This window comes from Pipistrellus hanaki (assembly GCF_964339955.1).
Source record: "Pipistrellus hanaki genome assembly, contig: scaffold_39, whole genome shotgun sequence".
Lineage (NCBI taxonomy): Eukaryota > Metazoa > Chordata > Mammalia > Chiroptera > Vespertilionidae > Pipistrellus > Pipistrellus hanaki.
The window spans coordinates 246,736-264,539 of NW_028182294.1; the positions used below are offsets into that span (position 1 = coordinate 246,736).

Sequence of the window (17,804 nt, forward strand, 5' to 3'; positions counted from 1 at the left end):
AGGTGAAGGCCAGCCCCGCCCCACTCCAGTCCCCTCCCTCTCCCTTCCCCCTCCCCTCCCACCTCCCCTCCCACCTTCCCTCTCAGCCCCTCAGCCCTCCCGCCCCTTCCTCTCTCCCTCCTCCTCGCAAGCTCCTCCTCTTCCTTTTCCTCCTATGGATCCCCCTCCGCCGGCCTCCAGCGCCCTCTGCCTTCCTTCTGTGTCAGTGCAGCCAGGCCTGTGCCAGCTCCTGCCTGTACCTGCGCCCTGCCCCCTGCCCTCTGGCCCCCTGCCCCCTGCCCCCTGCCCCCTGCCCCCTACCTCCTGCCCCCTGTCCCCTGCCCCCTGCCCTCTGGCCCCCTGCCCCCTGCCCCCTGCCCCCTGCCCCCTGCCCTCTGGCCCCCTGCCCCCTGCCCCCTGCCCCCTGCCCTCTGGCCCCCTGCCCCCTGCCCCCTGCCTCCTGCCCCCTGTCCCCTGCCCCCTGCCTCCTGCCCCCTGTCCCCTGCCCCCTGCCCTCCGGCCCCCTGCCCCCTGCCCCCTGCCTCCTGCCCCCTGCCTCCTGCCCCCTGTCCCCTGCCCCCTGCCCTCCGGCACCCTGTCCCCTGCCCCCTGCCCTCTGGCCCCCTGCCCCCTGCCCCCTGCCCTCTGGCCCCCTGCCCCCTGCCCTCTGGCCCCCTGCCCCCTGCCCTCTGGCCCCCTGCCCCCTGCCCCCTGCCTCCTGCCCCCTGTCCCCTGCCCCCTGCCTCCTGCCCCCTGTCCCCTGCCCCCTGCCCTCCGGCCCCCTGCCCCCTGCCCCCTGCCCCCTGCCCCCTGCCTCCTGCCCCCTGTCCCCTGCCCCCTGCCCTCCGGCCCCCTGCCCCCTGCCCCCTGCCTCCTGCCCCCTGCCTCCTGCCCCCTGTCCCCTGCCCCCTGCCCTCCGGCACCCTGTCCCCTGCCCCCTGCCCTCTGGCCCCCTGCCCCCTGCCCTCTGGCCCCCTGCCCCCTGCCCCCTGCCCTCCGGCCCCCTGCCCCCTGCCCCCTGCCCTCCGGCCCCCTGCCCCCTGCCCTCCGGCCCCCTGCCCCCTGCCCCCTGCCTCCTGCCCCCTGCCTCCTGCCCTCTGGCCCCCTGCCCCCTGCCCTCCGGCCCCCTGCCCCCTGCCCCCTGCCCTCCGGCCCCCTGCCCCCTGCCCTCCGGCCCCCTGCCCCCTGCCCCCTGCCTCCTGCCCCCTGCCTCCTGCCCTCTGGCCCCCTGCCCCCTGCCCCCTGCCCTCCGGCCCCCTGCCCCCTGCCCCCTGCCCTCCGGCCCCCTGCCCCCTGCCCTCCGGCCCCCTGCCCCCTGCCCCCTGCCTCCTGCCCCCTGCCTCCTGCCCTCTGGCCCCCTGCCCCCTGCCCCCTGCCCTCCGGCCCCCTGCCCCCTGCCCCCTGCCCCCTGCCCTCCGGCCCCCTGCCCCCTGCCCCCTGCCTCCTGCCCCCTGCCTCCTGCCCTCTGGCCCCCTGCCCCCTGCCCCCTGCCCTCCGGCCCCCTGCCCCCTGCCCCCTGCCCTCCGGCCCCCTGCCCCCTGCCCTCTGGCCCCCTGCCCCCTGCCCCCTGCCCTCCGGCCCCCTGCCCCCTGCCCTCCGGCCCCCTGCCCCCTGCCCCCTGCCTCCTGCCCCCTGCCTCCTGCCCTCTGGCCCCCTGCCCCCTGCCCCCTGCCCTCCGGCCCCCTGCCCCCTGCCCCCTGCCCTCCGGCCCCCTGCCCCCTGCCCTCTGGCCCCCTGCCCCCTGGCCCCCTGCCCCCTGCCCCCTGCCTGCCCGGCCTGGGCCTGGGCAACCGCGGGGGGCACGCACTGAGCACCTGGGCTCAGCGCCTCCCATGCCAACGTGGAAACCCCAAACCCCGGCTCCCACTTGTGAGCTGGGAGCTGGGCCTGGGGCGCAGCACCCCTAGGTGCTGTGAGGGGGGGCTGTCCCTAGGCAAGCAGGCCTGAGGGCTCTGTGTTCCCCACTCTCCCCATCGGCCGCCACCCCCCAAATGAGCCCGCAGCCGCAGGGAGCCGGGTCCCCTCCCGCCCACAGCCAGGTGCACAGGCTGGGGCCCTCGGCTGCGGTGCCCACGACGGCGGGCAGAGGGACAGGGGAACCCGGAGGGGCCCCAGGATTGGGGCGAGGAGGAGCCGGGAGGGAGGGGCACACAGGCCTGAGCCCCTGGCCTGGAGCCCAGGCCGGCCGGGGGAGCCGGCTGAGGGCTGGGCTCTGGCTCTGGCTCCGGCTCCCGCCCCGGCAGGGGCTGCGCCGGGAAGGCCCGATGCCCGAGGGTCCAGCGCGGGTCCGGGTCCGATGACGGGGCGGGGGGAGGGGGCAGTGATGGGGCTGGTGGGCAGGCCGGGCAGGGCTGGGGCCCACGAGGGGGCGTCAGAGGCCCCAGGCCCCGGGAGGTGGGGGGGGCAGGAAGGGGGAGTCTGGGAGGATGGGGGTGCTGAGGGCAGCCCCGAGGGTGCTGGTGGCTCGGTCCCTGCGGTGGCAGCGGCTCCTCCACCCGGCGCTCCCTGCCGGCAGCACCGCAGCCGGGGGAGCGGGCAGGGCTCGGCACGGTGCTGGCCGAGGGGCAGCGTGGGCTCAGGAGCCAGGCAGAGCGTGGCCCCTTCCCGGCGTGCGCCCTCGGCCCGCGGCGTTACCTCTCTGGCCTCCCGCGGGGGCTCAGGCCCGTGACCACCGGTGCCGCCGGGCCCTCTGGGAGGCAGCCTCACCTCCAGCCGCGGCTCTCCCTCCAGCCCCACGGGCGGCGTGCTCGCCCAGCCCAGGGACGCCGCGCGGGAGAGCCCGCCACCGGCCAGGCCTGCCCGGCGACAGCCCGGGGCCGTGGGAGCGGATGGAGCAGGGTCTGCATGACAAGCAGCCGGGACAAAGCCGGTTCAGAGGAGTCTGGCACAGGCTGACGCTCAGCCCGCCCCTACCCGCTCACACGGGCCCGGCTCCGGCCCAGGCGGGCGCTGGTTAGAACCCGCTGTGCCCCTGTGTGAATTATCTCATTCCACCTTCACAGGGATCCCATTTCACAGATGGGGAGACTGAGGCCGAAGAGGACAAGGCCGGCCGGCCCAGCGTGGCCACAGCTGGCAGCACCACCATGGCAGCCCCTCGGCTGTCCAGTCGGGGCCTGGCCTGGGGGTGTCTGGTCTGTGTCCTCGTCCGTGTCCACCCATCTCCCGGAGGCCTCAGGAGCCCTCCCCCCAGGGGCTTCTGGCCGGCGGGTGGGGCAGAAAAAGGCGAAGAAACGGGGGGTGCAGGCGGGTCAGGGCCACGACCTGGGCGGAGTCCCAGGGGGTCCCTCCTGCTGCTCCGGTTTGCACACTGTGAGCGAGCCCAGGCTGCCTGGCCCTGAGCGGCGGCCGACGCCCTCCTGCCCCCCCAGGTGCACGGGTTCGAGACCTCCTGCTCTGAAGTCCTTCCTGCCTCTTCCTGGATCCCCGCAGAGGCCCAGCGGCGGAGGCTCTGGAAGAGGCTGAGTGCCGGACGGAGGTCAGAACCGGACCTCCAACTGGACCGCAGCCGGACGACGCCCCTGCAGGAGCCGCTGGGCCTGGGCTCCGGACCCACCCGCCCGGCCCTCCCCGTCTCCGCGGCTGGAGGCCCCGCCCGTCAGGGCACCGGCCGCCTTCCTCCCCGGTGCAGAGCCCCCTCGCACCCTCTGCCCCCCTGGCCGGCAGCAGCGGCCTGTGCTGCCCCCTCCCCGCACACCGGCCGCTGCCCTCAGAGCAGGAGGTCAGGGCACGCTCAGCGGTGCACCGAGCCTCGCGTGCTTGTGCCACCGGCGGTCACCGTGAGCCAGCCACACGCCTCGCACGCAGGCGAACACGGGCGTGCACGCAGGCGAACACGAGTGTGCTCACGCAGGTAAACACGGGCATGCATGCACAGGCAAACACGGGCGTGCACGCGCACGGCCCTCCCCGCACTGTGATGCCAGCTGCCCGGTGGGCGGAGCCACGGGGGACACAGCACAGCGTGGCGCTCGGTAAGGCCTGTCCGCGTGGCGAGGCTGCCCGTGGCGGGCCCCCTCTGGCCTCCGGCTCTGGGACACTCCGGGGACCCGCCCTCCCCCAGCCCAGCTCACCCTGATCCTCCCACTCCCAGCCCTTCCGGGCCCGGGCCTCCCCGCCCTCTCCTCCCCGCACTGCACACCGCCGCCCCGTCAGACAGGGGTTTTCCCAGTCCCACACGCCTGGCTTTTCCCCGCTCCCCCCACCGGCACGCCCTTCCCACACCCGTGGAGGCAGTGCCTCCTCCGAGAAGCCCTCCTCCCAGCCCCCCCAGAGGCCTCGGGAGTGCTCTGAGGGCTGGATGCCCGGCGGGTGTGGCGGACGCAGAGGGTGGCCCCGGAGGAGGCGGGGGCCCGGCCAGGGCTTGGTGCTCCTGCCCAGCCGCCCCAGCTCCCCCTCTCCTGGCATCAGGACGCCCCCGCCTCCCCGGGCCTGTTCCTGGCAGCACCAGCCAGACCTGACTGCTCCGCGACAGCTTCACCGACCACGGGCCCCGCGTGAGCAGGAGGCAGGAGGAGGGGGAGGTGAGCAGCCAGCCCCCGCCTCCCCCACCTCCCCTCCCGGCCTGGCGCTGGAGACTCCCTCCGCCAGCCCCGTGCCCTCCGCCAGCCCTGTGCCCACGCCAGGCCCCGTGCCCTCCGCCGGCCCCGTGCCCTCCGCCGGCCCTGTGCCCTCCGCCGGCCCCGTGCCCTCCGCCGGCCCCGTGCCCACGCCAGGCCCCGTGCCCTCCGCCGGCCCCGTGCCCTCTGCCGGCCCCGTGCCCTCCGCCGGCCCCGTGCCCACCGCCAGGCAGGCCGTGGGAAGCAGCCGGAGCCCTGGGCTGGGACACCTGATGCTGCCGCCGCGCCCCTGCCCAGAGCCGGCTGCATGGCGGCCGGGCGGCTCACGCTCAGTCCGGGGAGGGGGGGGGGGCCCGCTCTGACTGTGGGCGCTGTTCAGGCTGCACGCTGCCTCTCGCCCAGGCCCAGGCTGAGAGGTGCAGGGGCCCAGGCTCCGCTCAGCCTCACCGCCTGGGCCTCGGCCTCCCTCCGCCTCCGGGCACTTGCCTGGCTCTCCGGCATCTGCCAGCCTCGCCCCGTCCCTCCCGGCTCTCTGCTCTGCCGGCTGCAGGTCACACGGGGCGGGGGGGGGGGGGGGCGGGGGCCTTGGGTCCTCACACCTGAGCCCGCGGCCTGGCTCTGAGCTGCTGGCCGGGGAGGCAGCAGGAAGAAACGCTGCCTGCAGGGAGCTGGGTCTGTGTGCTGCCCGGGTCCCTGTGGCTGTCAGCCCCCGGCACCCCAGCCCCCGGCCCCCGGCCCCCAGCCCCCAGACCCCGGCCCCCAGCCCCCAGACCCCAGACCCCAGCCCCCAGACCCACAGACTCCCAGCCCCCAGCCCCCCAGCCTCCAGACCCCCAGACCCCAGACCCCAGACCCACAGACCCCCAGACCACAGACCCCCAGACCCCCAGCCCCCAGTCCCCAGCCCCCAGTCCCCAGCCCCCCAGCCACGCAGAGGGACCTCTTGAAGCAAGTGGCTCTGGTGGCCCCAACCCGGGGCGTCACCACGTGTGACGGGGAAAACGCTGAGCCTGCCACTCACACAGCCTCCTGGGGGGGCGGGGGACACCCCCAGAAATGCTCCCGTCTTCCTGGCCCTCCTCTGGGCTCTGTCCCGCCCTCCATCCCGCTCATCCTTCCCAGCCTGCCCCGCCCCGCCCCGCCCCCTCTGCACCCCACGCCCGGCCTGGACCCAGTGCTCTCAGAGGTCAGAGGTCAGAGGCCCCGCCTCCCTTGGCGACGGGAGAAATGGAGCCAGGCCAGTCCGGGCAAAGTCAGGCGGAGGGAGGAGGCTGGCAGGGTGCCCGGGGGGCGGGCCGCAGGGGGAAGGGGTGTGTGCCAGGCTCGGCCAGTGAGAGCGAGGCGGCCACGGACATGGGTGCCCCCGAGAGAGTGGGTGTCCCGGTCCCCCTGGGTGGGCTGGAGTCTCAGGTCTCCCCGGGAGCGGGGACTCGCACCCAGCCCCGATGGGCCCGGGTCAGATTCACCGGGCGGCTCAGCCCCGGACGGTGCCAGGCCGAGCCCCGGGTCGCCGGGCCAGAAAGCGGTCCTGCCCCTCGAAGCGGCTTCATGGTGGGGTGCACTGGGCCTCAGGGTCCCCGCACCCCACACGGGGACCCCAATCCACCCAGGCAGGAGGCACCTACTGCGGGCAGTGAGCACACCCCGGCCTGCCCTGCAGACGGATGGGCACCCCCGAGGGAAGGCGTGAGGGTGAGACGGGCCGGCCGCCCCAGGTGCTGGGGCCAGGTGGGTCCCAGGCACCCGCCCGCCCGCAGGCCCGCAGGCCCGGGGCCAGCCCCGCCTGCCGCCCGGTGACTCAGCACCTCGCCGGCACCGCGGACTTTGCCCTGCCAGCCTGCGACTGATCCCTGCAGGCTCCCAGGATGCAGGGTGCCGGGGCCCCCGGGGGCCAGGGCCGGGCCCCCTCCGGGCTGGGCGCCCTGAGCCGGCCCCGGGTCCTCCTGCTCACCTACCTGCTGACCACGCTGGACCTCACCTGCCTCTTCATGCAGTTCTCCGTGCTGCCGGTGAGCCCCGCCCGCCCGCCCGGCACTCAGCCCACTCCGCGCCCCCTGTGCACCCGCAGGCAGGGCCTGACGCCCCGGGCCCTCTCGCCGGGCGAGGACGGGCCTCCTGGCGCCCCATCAGCACGTCCTGGGCTCGGGCGCACGGCCTGCCCCTGGCCTCCGACCACTCCCCCGGGCCGGCGCCTGGGCTCCTGCCTGTGGACCCGCCCCTCCGCCCCGCGCTCACACCCTCCCTCACCCACCCCGAGCCTCCTCGCCGCATCCTCTGCCCAGGCCACCCAGGGGCCCTCCCACAGGCTCACCCCGCCCAGCGGCAGCCCGGGCTTTGGGGTGCCAGAGCCCCTGTCTGGCCTGCCCAGTCCCCACCCGGGCCTGGGGGCAATGGGCATCGCCAGTGCCAACATCCTGGCACTGCCAGGGGCTCCGGGGCAGCGTGAGCCCGACACCGGCCCTCAGGCCCAGCTCCCTCCGCCCACGGCCCCATCCTCAGCATGGGGTGGCCGGGCAGGCCCACGTCCTCACCGCAAAACGGGGCCCAGCCACCGGCCTCGGGGGCTAGTGGGGAGCGATGGGTGCAGTTAGAACCCCAGGAGAGCTGGTGCCCAGCACAGCAGCTGCTGGGGCGGGGCTGACGGCCTGGAGACTGGGGTCCCCCCCCGTTCCTGGGGGACACTGGTCACTGCCCTCCGCTCCCCAGACAGGCCTCAGTGAGAGGGGCTCACTGGGCACTGCGGAGTGTCCCTGTGGCTGCGGGCACTCGGCTCACCCGCAGCTCTGAGCCCCGGGACAGACCCCGGCCCCTCCAACGCCCCCCCCCCCCCCCCGTGTCCCAGTACCTGTCCCGCAGGCTGGGCCTGGACTCCGTGGCCTTCGGCTACCTGCAGACGGTCTTCGGCGCGCTGCAGCTGCTGAGCGGGCCCATGTTCGGCAGGTACCGCGGGCCGCGGCCCCCCAGGCCACGGGCTGCCCTGCCAGGCCCCCCAGGGGGCGCCAGCTCCCGTTCCACAGAGGGGCCCACTGAGGCACCCCGACCCCCAGGGTGCCCCCCGGGACTCCCACCAGAGAAGAGAGGATCTCACGGGGAGACTCGGGGCTGGAGGCCCCCTCCGGGGGAACCGGGGACCCCCTGGCCTCGCCCTCCCGCTCACTCCTTGGGGGCAGAGCCCTGCAGGCGTGGGGTCTGCAGGGACTTTGCAGGGAGGGACTCCCCAGCAGCGAACGCCGCAGACAGGTGGGGGCGGCCGGAGGGGGCCCCACAGGACAGGCTCTGCAGAATGCACACACCGTCCCCTCGGATCCCAGTCTCCCGCTCAGGGGACGGGGCGCCGGGCGGGGTCAGGCCCCTCCGGAAGGCTGGGGACCCAGGCCAGCCCGGGCGCCCGCAGGGGGTGGGGGCGGGCAGAAGAGGGTCTCAGTGCGGGCCTCCAGGTTCGCAGACCAGCGCGGGGCGCGGGCCGCCCTCACCGCCTCCTTCCTGGCCGGCTCGGCACTCTACCTGCTCCTGGCGGCCGCCTGCAGCCCCGGCCTGCCGGGCACCGCCCTGCTCTTCGCCTCCCGCCTGCCCGCCCCGCTGCTGCACACGCTGCCAGGTGGGCTCTGGCCGGGGGCACTGAGAGCGGACGGGGGCGGGGTGGCCTGTGGGAGGGCGGGGAGCAGCGTGGGGGTGGCCTGTGGGAGGGCGGGGAGCAGGGTGGGGGTGGCCTGGCCGCAGGGGGTCAGGATGGGGCGGCCCCCTCACCCCCCCCCCGGCCCCCCAGCTGCCCAGATGGTAGTGGCGGACCTGTCGGCGCCGGAGGAGCGGCCCGCAGCCCTGGGCCACCTGGGCCTCTGCTTCGGCGTCGGCACCATCCTGGGCTCGCTGCTCGGCGGGACCCTGAGCGCCGCCTGCGGGTGAGTGGACGGCGTGGGGGGGGGGGGCCGCCAGCAGGGGGCGCCGTCCCTGTCCCCGCCTCCGGGGCTGCAGGGGGGGACGGGGGAGGGTGTGGGGCAGCCCAGCCGGACGGGGTCGCGGGGTGACAGGGTCGGGAACCGGACGGCGGCCCGCGGCCCTGGGACGGGGTGCTGGGCCGGGAGCCCCGGACGGGAGGGAGCTGTTGGGCGGCTGCTGACCGCGGGAATGAGGGCTGTCCCCTCCGCACGCACACACACACGTGCACGCACGCACACACATGCACATGCACACGCACAAATACGCGCACACGCACACATGTGCACCGGCTTTGCATCTGGAGAGCCCAGCCAGCAGGCCCCGCAGGCGGCCACAGGGACCCTCCAGGCCGCACCCACACCCCCACCCCTGTGAGGGGCTGCCCCTGCCGGCGCCCTCCCGGGAGAAGAGCTTAACCGTGGCCGGGGTGCCTGGCCCTGCAGAGGCCGCCTGGCCCCCTCACCCCCCGGTCCCCCTGCGCCCCTCCCCCCGCCCCAGAAGCCCCCACACCACCCAAACCAGCCTTCCTCCAGGAGCGGGTGACCTCTGACCTCTGACCTACCTCCATCCAGCCTGGGTTTGGCTTCAGTCTGGGTGGTGGCAGTGAGCCGCCCAGGGCTGCCTCCAGGGGGCAGATGTCCTGGTGTCGGAACTACACACACGCACATGCACACACACACACACACACACACACTGAACATGCTCCCACACACATGCACACACACACCTTACACGCTCATGCACACAGGACAGCGGATCTCTGCTTGGCTTCTGGCCGACCCTGACACGTGGCCCCCAATCTTGGCGGACCCTGTGCCAGCCCCTAGGCTCCGGGGGGGGGGGGGGGGGGCGGGGTCTGTTTCCCCAGGCCACGTGCCCACAGTGCGGGGCGGCTGGTGATGGCTGAGCCCGGGTGGGGCCCAGGGAATGGTGGCCCCCTGGGGTGCCCCCCAGCATTGCATCCGGGCCTGGGTTCGGGGAGTCCCCTCTGCTGAGCCTCCTCCTCCGTTCTGTTCCTCGCCATGCTTGCTGCACACCCACTGGGCGCCCGGGGACCCAGGTCCCGGGACCGAGCGGCAGACAGACGGGCTGTGGCTCAGACGCCCTGACTGTGACATCCCCGCAGGCCAGGCCGGGGAGCGGGGTCGGGGCCGCCTGGACAGCGGTCACCTCGCTGGAGGGGGTGCCGGCCACGTGGCTCCGTGGCCGAGCGTCGACCTGAGTGCCAGGGGCCGCGGTTCAGCCCCTGCCAGGCGCACGCCCGGGGGTGACCCCCTCCCTCGCCGGCGGGAGGCAGCCGTCCGGCTCTCCCTCCTCACAGCGTGTCCATCTCTCCCTCTCCCTCTCCCTTCCTCTCTGACATCAAGACAAACGTTAAAAGAGGAAGGTGAGGGCGGAGGCAGGAGGCGTGTGACTGGCGTGGAGGGAGGAGGGCGGGGGGGGGGGGCAGGCCCGGAGCCCGGGCGGGCGTGAGCGGGCGTGAGCGGGCAGGTGCAGCCGGCTGCGTGCTGAGAACTGGGGGGAGGGGCCGGGCACGGAGCAGCGGGGGCTGCCGGCTGCCCCGGGCAGGACAGAGTGGCCCGGGCCAGAGCGGCTGGGGGTGAGGGTGCGGGGGGGGGGGGGGGGGGGCAGAGGGCCGGTTCGGCCCGGTTTTGCCCACGGGGTGGGGATGGGGGGATGCGTGTGTGGGGGCCGGTGGCAGAGGGAGTCGGGCGGGCGGAGCCGGCTCCGGGTGGCTCTGAGCCCTGGGAGCCGGTTCGGGTGGCGGTGGGGGGGGGGGGTCACTGCGGAGGCACCGGAGGGCCGAGGGGAAGGTCCATGGGAGCCGCGAGGCAGGGGGTCTTGGAGGGGAGGCCCCGGATTCCACTCCGCCGTGCTGGCTGAGCCGGGGTCCAGGGAAGCAGGCCCCCAGTGCCAGGAGAGAAAGGGGTGCAGGGCTGAGAGCCGGGCAGGAGGACCCGCTGCACTGCTCCCTCCGGTCCCTCAGCCCAGCGCCTGCTCCCTCTGGCTCCCTCCGTGGCTGCTGGGTGGTCTCCCCTGGGCAGCGCCCCCGTGCCAGCCCTGCCCCCTCCCCCAAGCCACCCGCTTCCTCTCCACCAGCTGCTGGCCCGGGGGCCACGTCTCTCCCTGCCAGCAGCTTCCAGAACATTCCATTCGCTTCCCTCTTTCATCCCGAGATCTAAGGCGCTTTATGTCCTGGGAGTTTCCTTTGATGGCGGGAGGCAGGCTCCCGGTGGAGCGCCCAGGCCTTACCCAGGGCCCAGGGAACCGGCTCCAGGTGCCTGATGCCCTGTGGCCAGGTCTGGCACCCCTCTCCCTGCCCCCTCCCTGTACACCTCCCCCAGAAAGGCCCAGCCACCCCACCCCCTCCTGGGGGGGGGGGGGAAGCGGGCTAGGCCGGCCGGGCTGTGTGCCGGCGGGCGGGCGCTGGCATCGGCGGGCGCTGGCATAACTGGTTTGGCTCAGCGGGAGCTCGGCCGGAGGCTGGTCTGGGGCGGGGGGTGGGGGGGCAGGGACAGCTCTGTGACCCGGCTCTGCCCCCAGCAGAGGTCAGATGCCGGCAGATGCCGCCGGCCACGGTCTCAGCCGGGAGAGCGAGAGCGTGGGGCGGGTGGTGTCAGCCACGGGCCACGGGCCACGGCGGAGGGGGGGGCCCACGTGCCCGCACGGCAGCGAGCAGCCCGGCTCTGCCCGGCTGCCCGGGGCGGGGAGCACCGGCTCTATCAGGAGGCGGAGCCGGCCCGCCCGGAAGCCGCCCCGCCCGGTGGCTGGCGAAGGCGTGGGAAACCCTTATCTCGCGACAGGTTTCCGCCTGGCAACACCCCGGCTTCCCCTGCCGCTGCCAAGCCGGCATCCGGCTGTCCCGCCGGCCTCGGGCAGCAGTGACTCACCCACAGCCAGGCCACCTGCCCGCCTGGTGCTGGGTGGCTCACCGCGGCCGTGCCAGGCTCTGCCTCCAGCCCGGGTGCCAGCCCTCACACAGCCGGGGTGCCAGCCCTCACACAGCCGGGGTGCCAGCCCTCAGACAGCGGGGTGCCAGGCCTCAGACAATCGGGGTGCCAGCCCTCACACAACCGGGGTGCCAGCCCTCACACAACCGGGGTGCCAGCCCTCACACAGCCGGGGTGCCAGCCCTCACACAGCCGGGGTGCCAGCCCTCACACAGCCGGGGTGCCAGGCCTCACACAGCCGGGGTGCCAGGCCTCACACAACCGGGGTGCCAGGCCTCAGACAATCGGGGTGCCAGGCCTCACACAGCCGGGGTGCCAGCCCTCACACAACCGGGGTGCCAGCCCTCAGACAGCCGGGGTGCCAGCCCTCACACAACCGGGGTGCCAGCCCTCACACAACCGGGGTGCCAGCCCTCACACAACCGGGTTGCCAGCCCTCACACAGCCGGGGTGCCAGGCCTCACACAACCGGGGTGCCAGCCCTCAGACAGCCGGGGTGCCAGCCCTCACACAACCGGGGTGCCAGCCCTCAGACAGCTGGGGTGCCAGCCCTCAGACAGCTGGGGTGCCAGCCCTCACACAACGGGGTGCCAGCCCTCAGACAACTGGGGTGCCAGCCCTCAGACAGCCGGGGTGCCAGCCCTCAGACAACCGGGGTGCCATCCCCCCATATAACCCGGGTGCCAGCCCTCACACAACCTGGGTGCCAGCCCTCACACAACCGGGGTGCCAGCCCTCACACAACCGGGGTGCCAGCCCTCACATAGCCGGGGTGCCAGCCCTCAGACAGCCGGGGTGCCAGCCCTCAGACAGCCGGGGTGCCAGGCGCTGGGTGTGCAATCTGAGGGCATGAAGGCGGGTGAGGGGCTGGGAGTCGGGCGTCCCCGTGGGAGGCCCGGGCGCAGGGCTCAGGCCGGGTGAGGGTGTGGGCGCCCAGGAGGCCTGTGGTGCAGTGAGGGGGGCGGCACAGAGGGCTGGGCGCCGGCGGCCACGCTGGGGGCTGTGTGTGGACCTGGCGCTGGAGGAGGCTGTCAGGGGCCGCCCCCCAGGAGTCCCCTCCCCCCGGGGCCCTTCCTCCACGGTCCAGCCCGGTGTTCCAGGCGGTGACCCCGTCCCAGCTGACCCCAGCCTGCCCTCCGCTGGGACGGGGGGACCCCAGGCCCCCCTGCAGCCAGGCCAGGGACCCAGCCACTGCCTGCCCTCAGAGCCTCGGCCCCGCTGGGAGGCAGCCGGCTTCACAGCGACCGGCCCTGGAGCGGCCGGGGCGGCGGAGGGCACAGCGGTCACACTGGGGCAGCGGCCAGGCCCCGCCCTCCGGACAGTGTCCTGTGGGCCCCACGGCAGCCCCCGGAGACCAGTGCAGCCTTGGGGGTCCCGGAGGGAAAGCAGGCCTGACCCCGCCCCTCCTCTGTGTCTGAGGAAGGAGTCCCCCTTCCGCGGCGTCCGAGAGGCTGTCTGTCCAGCCTCCTGTCCGGCGATGGACAGTCGCGGGGAAGGCGCTGCCTGGCAGCCGGCACCCACCTGTCGAGGCCCCTGAGCCGGACCCATCCGGGCGGCCCTGGGTCTGAGCTCCGGGAGGTCCCAGCACACCGCCCAGGGCGCCCGAGACCCTCTGAGCAAAGGCCCGGCTGGAGCCGCCCGCCCGTGTCCCTCTTCCCGCTCCGGCATCAGCCTGCCGCCGACCCTGCTTGTCACCAGCCCCCAAATCAGCCGTCTCAGGGCCGCTCTGCCCCCACGTTCCCCGGGCCTCCGGCAGGGAAAGCAGGCCTGACTCCGGCCCTGCAGGGACTCTGCCCGAGTCTCTGGGGCAGCGTCCGGTGTCCCTGCCCCGTCACAGGCCGGCCCTGCGGGGAGGGCGGCGAGGGCCACGGAGAGGCCGCGGGGGCCCGGGCAGTGGGAGCCCAGGCAGTGGCCTCGGGGGCAGGGGTGTAGGTAGAGGGGCAGAGCCGGGCCCATGTGGGCGGGAGGGGTCAGGCTGCACCCCTGTGTGAGCCGGGCAGGTCCCGGCCCAAGGAACGAGGGGGGCCAGGAGCAGGTCCCCACCGGCTTCCCTCTTGGTGTGTGTGCATGCAGTTTGTGTGTGTGCATGCGTGTGCAGTTTTTGTATATACCGTTTGTGTGTGTGCATGTGTGTGTGCAGTTTGGGGGGTCTGACACTCGCACAGTTGCAGGGGGAGGGCGGGGGCGCCCCTCTGACCTCCATGGGGAGCTGCGGGCAGCTGGGGGGAGGCTGCCTGTGGGGGTGCAGGGGCGCCGCTGAGGCCACGGACCCAGCACCGTGTCACTGGTTCCTCAGCCACAGCAGGAGGGCGTGGGGTCAGGAGGGCCTGGGGTCAGGAGGGCGGTGGGGTCAGGAGGGCCGTGGGGTCAGGAGGGCGTGGGGTCAGGAGGGCGTGGGGTCAGGAGGGCCGTGTGGTCAGGAGGGCCATGAGAGCTTGGAGAAGTGCGCCTGCAGACCCCCGCGCCGCCCGGTCTGGGGTGCGGCTGCTCACGGCCGGCCTCGGTGGGGCTGCAGGGGGGGAGGGGCTCAGGCACTGGCCCTGGGCTGAGCCCAGGTGATGCCGCTTCCCCAGGATTCAGTGTCCAGTCCTCGTGGCTCTCGTGGCCAACCTCCTGGGAGCCGCCCTCAGCGCCACCTACATCCCCGCCAGCACCAAGGGGGCCCACGCCCAGGCTGCCCCGCCGGGTGAGTCCCCAGCCACGTCCCCAGCGACGCCGACGGCGCAGCCTGGGCTCCTGGCCCCGCCACACCCCCCTCAGAGCCGGCGGGCACAGGCGGGGGCGACCGGGCCCCGGGCCCGGCAGCAGGCAGGGGTGGGGGTGCGCCCTCGGGGCACCTCGCGGGCAGTGCCCAGCCAGCAGAGCCCCCACGTTCAGGCCCGGGGGGACTGGGGGGCCTGACGGCTCCTCTCGTGGCAGGCGTCCCCGCGGCCCGCGTGTTCGACCTGAGGGCCGTCTCCCGCCTGCTGCTGCGGCCGGGCGTGCTGCCCGTGTTCCTGGTCAAGGTGGTCTCCGGCTTCCCCTCCGGTGAGTCCCGGCTGCCCGGCAGGCGGGGCTGGCACAGCCAGGCATGGAGGCCCTCCCTCTGGCCCAGGTCCCTCAGCCCCGCTCCCGCCCCGGCCCCCAGGCCCGGCCCCCAGGCCCGGCCCCCACCCCGGCCCCCGCCCCGGCCCCCGCCCCGGCCCCCGCCCCGGCCCCCAGGCCCCGCTCCCGCCCCCACCCCGGCCCCCAGACCCCGCCCCCGCCCCGGCCCCCAGGCCCCGCTCCCGCCCCGCCCCCGCCCCGGCCCCCAGGCCCCGCCCCTGCCCCCGCCCCGGCCCCCAGGCACCCCCTGTGGGAGGCCAGCCCCCAGCCCCTTCCTGCTCATCGCACAGCCCAGGGGGCGGGGTCCCGTGCCTGGGACTGGCCACACTGAGGCAGCGCCTGGTCTGGCAGGCGCCACCCGCTCCCCCATACGGTCCCGTGGATGACCCTGCTAGCCCGCCCCTGACCCCTGACCCCTGACCCCTGACCCCTGCCCCCACCCCCAGGGCTCTTCATGGTCATGTTCTCCATCATCTGCATGGACTTCTTCCGGCTGGACGCCGCCCAGGCCGGCTACCTCATGTCCGCCTTCGGGGTCCTCCTGATGGTGAGTGAGGCCAGGCGCCGGAGGGGGGGGGGGCCTCAGCCTCCAGGCAGCTCGGGCCTGTGCTGCCGCCTGCTCACCTGCTTCCCGGAGCCCCCGCCTCCGCACCCCCTCCCCCCCCCCCCCCCCCCCCGCTCACCAATCTCGGACTCACTGCCCCCCTCGGGCTCCTGTCCACAGAGTCCTCTGAGTGCCCAGTGTGGGCGTGGGAAGGAGGGCCGGGCTCCATAAGACACTGAGGGGGGTGGGGGGTCTGCAGGGGCCGCAGGGGGCCCCGGAGGCGGACGAGGTCCCCCCCCAGGCTCCAGGAGGGCGCGTGGTGTGGGAGACGGCGTGTGGAGCGCAGTCAGGCCCAGCCCACACGCCGGCCGGCCTGTCTAGTGGAGCGGCCAGCGGCGCACGAGGGTCGGGGAGCGGGGTTTTCAGAGGACGCTGATGGTTTGAAAGAGGTTTTTATTGGTCTCGGGGAGGGAGGGAGAGAGAAACGTCCATAGGAGAGAATCATTGATCGGCTGCCTCCTGCAGCCCCCACTGGGGATGGAGCCAACCCGGGCACTGGGGATGGAGCCAACCCGGGCCTGTGCCCCGACCGGGAATCGAACCCTGACCTCCTGGTTCCTAGTCGGCAGCCCTGACCCTCCTCCTGTCCCCTCCCCCCAGGTCATCCAGGGCCTGGTCATCGGCCGGCTGAGCAGTCGCTTCTCTGAGGCCGCCCTGGTCCGGGCCAGCGTGCTGGTGCTCAGCCTGGTGGGCCTGGCCATGGTGAGCGTCCAGCTGCACCGGGGGCCGGTCCAGGCCTGTTCCCTGACCCTCCCTCCCCCCTCCTCTCACCCCTCCCACCCCCTCCCACCCCCTCCCACCCCCTCCCAGGATCCCGCGATGGGGCCTGGGGCGGAGCCTCCTGCCAACCCCCCGCCCGCCTGTGCCAGGCGCTGATGTCCTCCGTGTTCCACTTCTGCCTCCTGATGCCCGGCCTGGTCTTCGGCCTGTGCCTGCTCAACGTGGTGACGGACAGCATGCTGACCAAGGCCGTCTCGGCCTCGGACACCGGTGAGCACAGCGGCCGCCGAGGCGAGGAGGCCCGGCTCCGGGGACAGCCGTCCGGGTTTGGGGCAGGGTGGGTGAGAGGCTGGCCACCAGCCGGCCGGCTCCTAGCCCTCAGACCAGTCCAGGCCGACCTGGGGTGGGAGGAGGGCTCCCTGGAAGTGGCTTCGGCCTGGCTGTGCGGGAAAGGAGGGAGGGGCGTCTGGCCCAGGAGCAGAGACGTGGAGTGGGGGCGGGAGAGGCTCCAGTCCGGGAGGCAGCCCGGTGGGCGGGGCGGGGAGGGGGAGGCCGAGGGGCCAGGCCCTGTCCCGCCCCAGCACGGTGCCCAGGTGCCCGTGTGAATGCCAGCTGGTTAACCCGGGCAGCCTCGGCTCACAGGGCCAGGCTCCCGCCCCACCCGCTCCAGGCCGAGTCCGGGGGCTCCCGTGGCTGTCTGAGGTGAAGGGGTCCCCAGCAGCGGGGGCAGAAAGCTCGGGGGGCCTGGCTGACGCTCGGTCCGTGCGTCTGTCTGTCAGTCAGGGAGGCGCTGGCGGAGGCCTGTGGTCCTGGGGTCCCGGGAGGCCGGGGGGGCCTGGAGGGCTTCCCGGAGGGGGCGGCCGGCACGTGGGAGGCGGGAGGAGCAGCCGGGGACAGGCCTGAGAGGTGAGGGCAGGCCGGGCCTCAGGGTGCCGGAGGCCCCACCCTCGGCGTGGAAGGAGCCGGCGCCGGTTCCCAGCACCGGCCTGGGAACCCCGGCCACAGAGGGGGCGGAAAATTGCTCCGTGGCCGCCGGGCGGGCCGTGTGGGCGGCGGGAGCGGCTGCTCCGCAGTTTCCCTCCGGCCTGAGCCCGGCGCGGCTCCCAGGCGGCTCCGGACCAGCCAGGCTCCCACCCGCCTGGGCGCTGACCTGCGGCTGGGGACAGGAGCCACCACGTGCTGCCCACAGCGGGGGAGCCGGGAGGGGGGGTCAGATGCGGGGGTGCCCGCCGTAAGCCCCCAAAGCCCTCGGGACCTGTGGGGTGTGTTCCCATCAGGCCTGTGGGGGGCTGTGTGGGACCCTGGGAAGTTGTGGGGGGCTGTGTGGGACCCTGGGAAGTTGTGGGGGGCTGTGTGGGACCCTGAGACGGTGGCCACCTTGCTCCCCAGGCCCCGCCCCCACCTGGCCGCTCACCTTTACCGCCAGGCTCACCCCCACCCCGTTTCTGTGGGCTGCGCACATCGCCATCTCCCTGGCGGCCTGGGGGGGGGGGGCACCCCGTGACTGGGCCCAGGCCACCCCCCGTGCGTGGGAACTCTCCGGCCCAGGGCGGCCGGTCCGGTCCGGCGGGCCCTTCACGGCTGAGTGGTCGCAGGGAGCAGGCCCACAGGCCGTGGGGGAGGGGTGGGGAGACAGGAAGTGGGCGGGGTGGCGCTGAGGGACCCAGGCCTGACCCCTGCCCCCCCCAGGGACCATGCTGGGCCTCTGTGCCGCGGTGCAGCCGCTGACCCGCACGCTGGGGCCCACGCTGGGCGGCCTGCTGTACCGCGGCTTCGGAGTCCCCGCCTTCGGCCACGTGCAGCTCGCCGTCAACCTGCTCGTCCTCCTGGCCCTCTGCCGGCAGCCCACGCCCCGGAAGGCGGACAAAGTGCGGTGACCGTGGCCCCGGGCACCGGGGGCAATAAACCAACCCCCGCACGGCTTCCGCCTGGTCTCTGCGTCTGCGCTGGGGGGGGGGGGGCGCAGAATTA

At 74.8% G+C, this 17,804-nt stretch overlaps 1 protein-coding gene across 3 annotated transcripts; it reads left to right on the forward strand.

Moving 5' to 3' along the window:
- The first annotated feature begins 5,475 nt into the window (after positions 1 to 5,475).
- SLC67A1 (solute carrier family 67 member 1) lies at positions 5,476 to 17,756 on the forward strand. 3 transcript variants are annotated; one of them, XM_084907076.1, is made up of 11 exons: positions 5,481 to 5,909; positions 6,395 to 6,547; positions 7,381 to 7,478; positions 7,976 to 8,136; positions 8,305 to 8,437; positions 13,999 to 14,111; positions 14,345 to 14,452; positions 14,956 to 15,056; positions 15,714 to 15,815; positions 15,983 to 16,103; positions 17,523 to 17,756. In XM_084907076.1, the coding sequence occupies exons 1-11, from the start codon at positions 5,595 to 5,597 to the stop codon at positions 17,708 to 17,710; spliced, it is 1,593 nt and encodes a 530-aa protein (XP_084763202.1). In that variant the 5' UTR covers positions 5,481 to 5,594; the 3' UTR covers positions 17,711 to 17,756. The 3 variants fall into 3 exon arrangements, with proteins under 3 accessions (XP_084763201.1, XP_084763202.1, XP_084763203.1); XM_084907075.1 differs by having other exon boundaries at positions 5,476 to 5,909; positions 7,976 to 8,437; XM_084907077.1 differs by having other exon boundaries at positions 5,481 to 6,547.
- The last annotated feature ends 48 nt before the right edge of the window (positions 17,757 to 17,804 follow it).

Bases quoted from the DNA above. Each gene is read 5' to 3' on its own strand.
- SLC67A1 (XM_084907075.1), top strand. From the start codon at position 5,595: ATGCTCCCGTCTTCCTGGCCCTCCTCTGGGCTCTGTCCCGCCCTCCAT. The intron at 6,548-7,380 runs GTGAGCCCCGCC...CCCGTGTCCCAG, and splicing joins TGCAGTTCTCCGTGCTGCCG to TACCTGTCCCGCAGGCTGGG. The intron at 16,104-17,522 runs GTGAGCACAGCG...TGCCCCCCCCAG, and splicing joins CGTCTCGGCCTCGGACACCG to GGACCATGCTGGGCCTCTGT.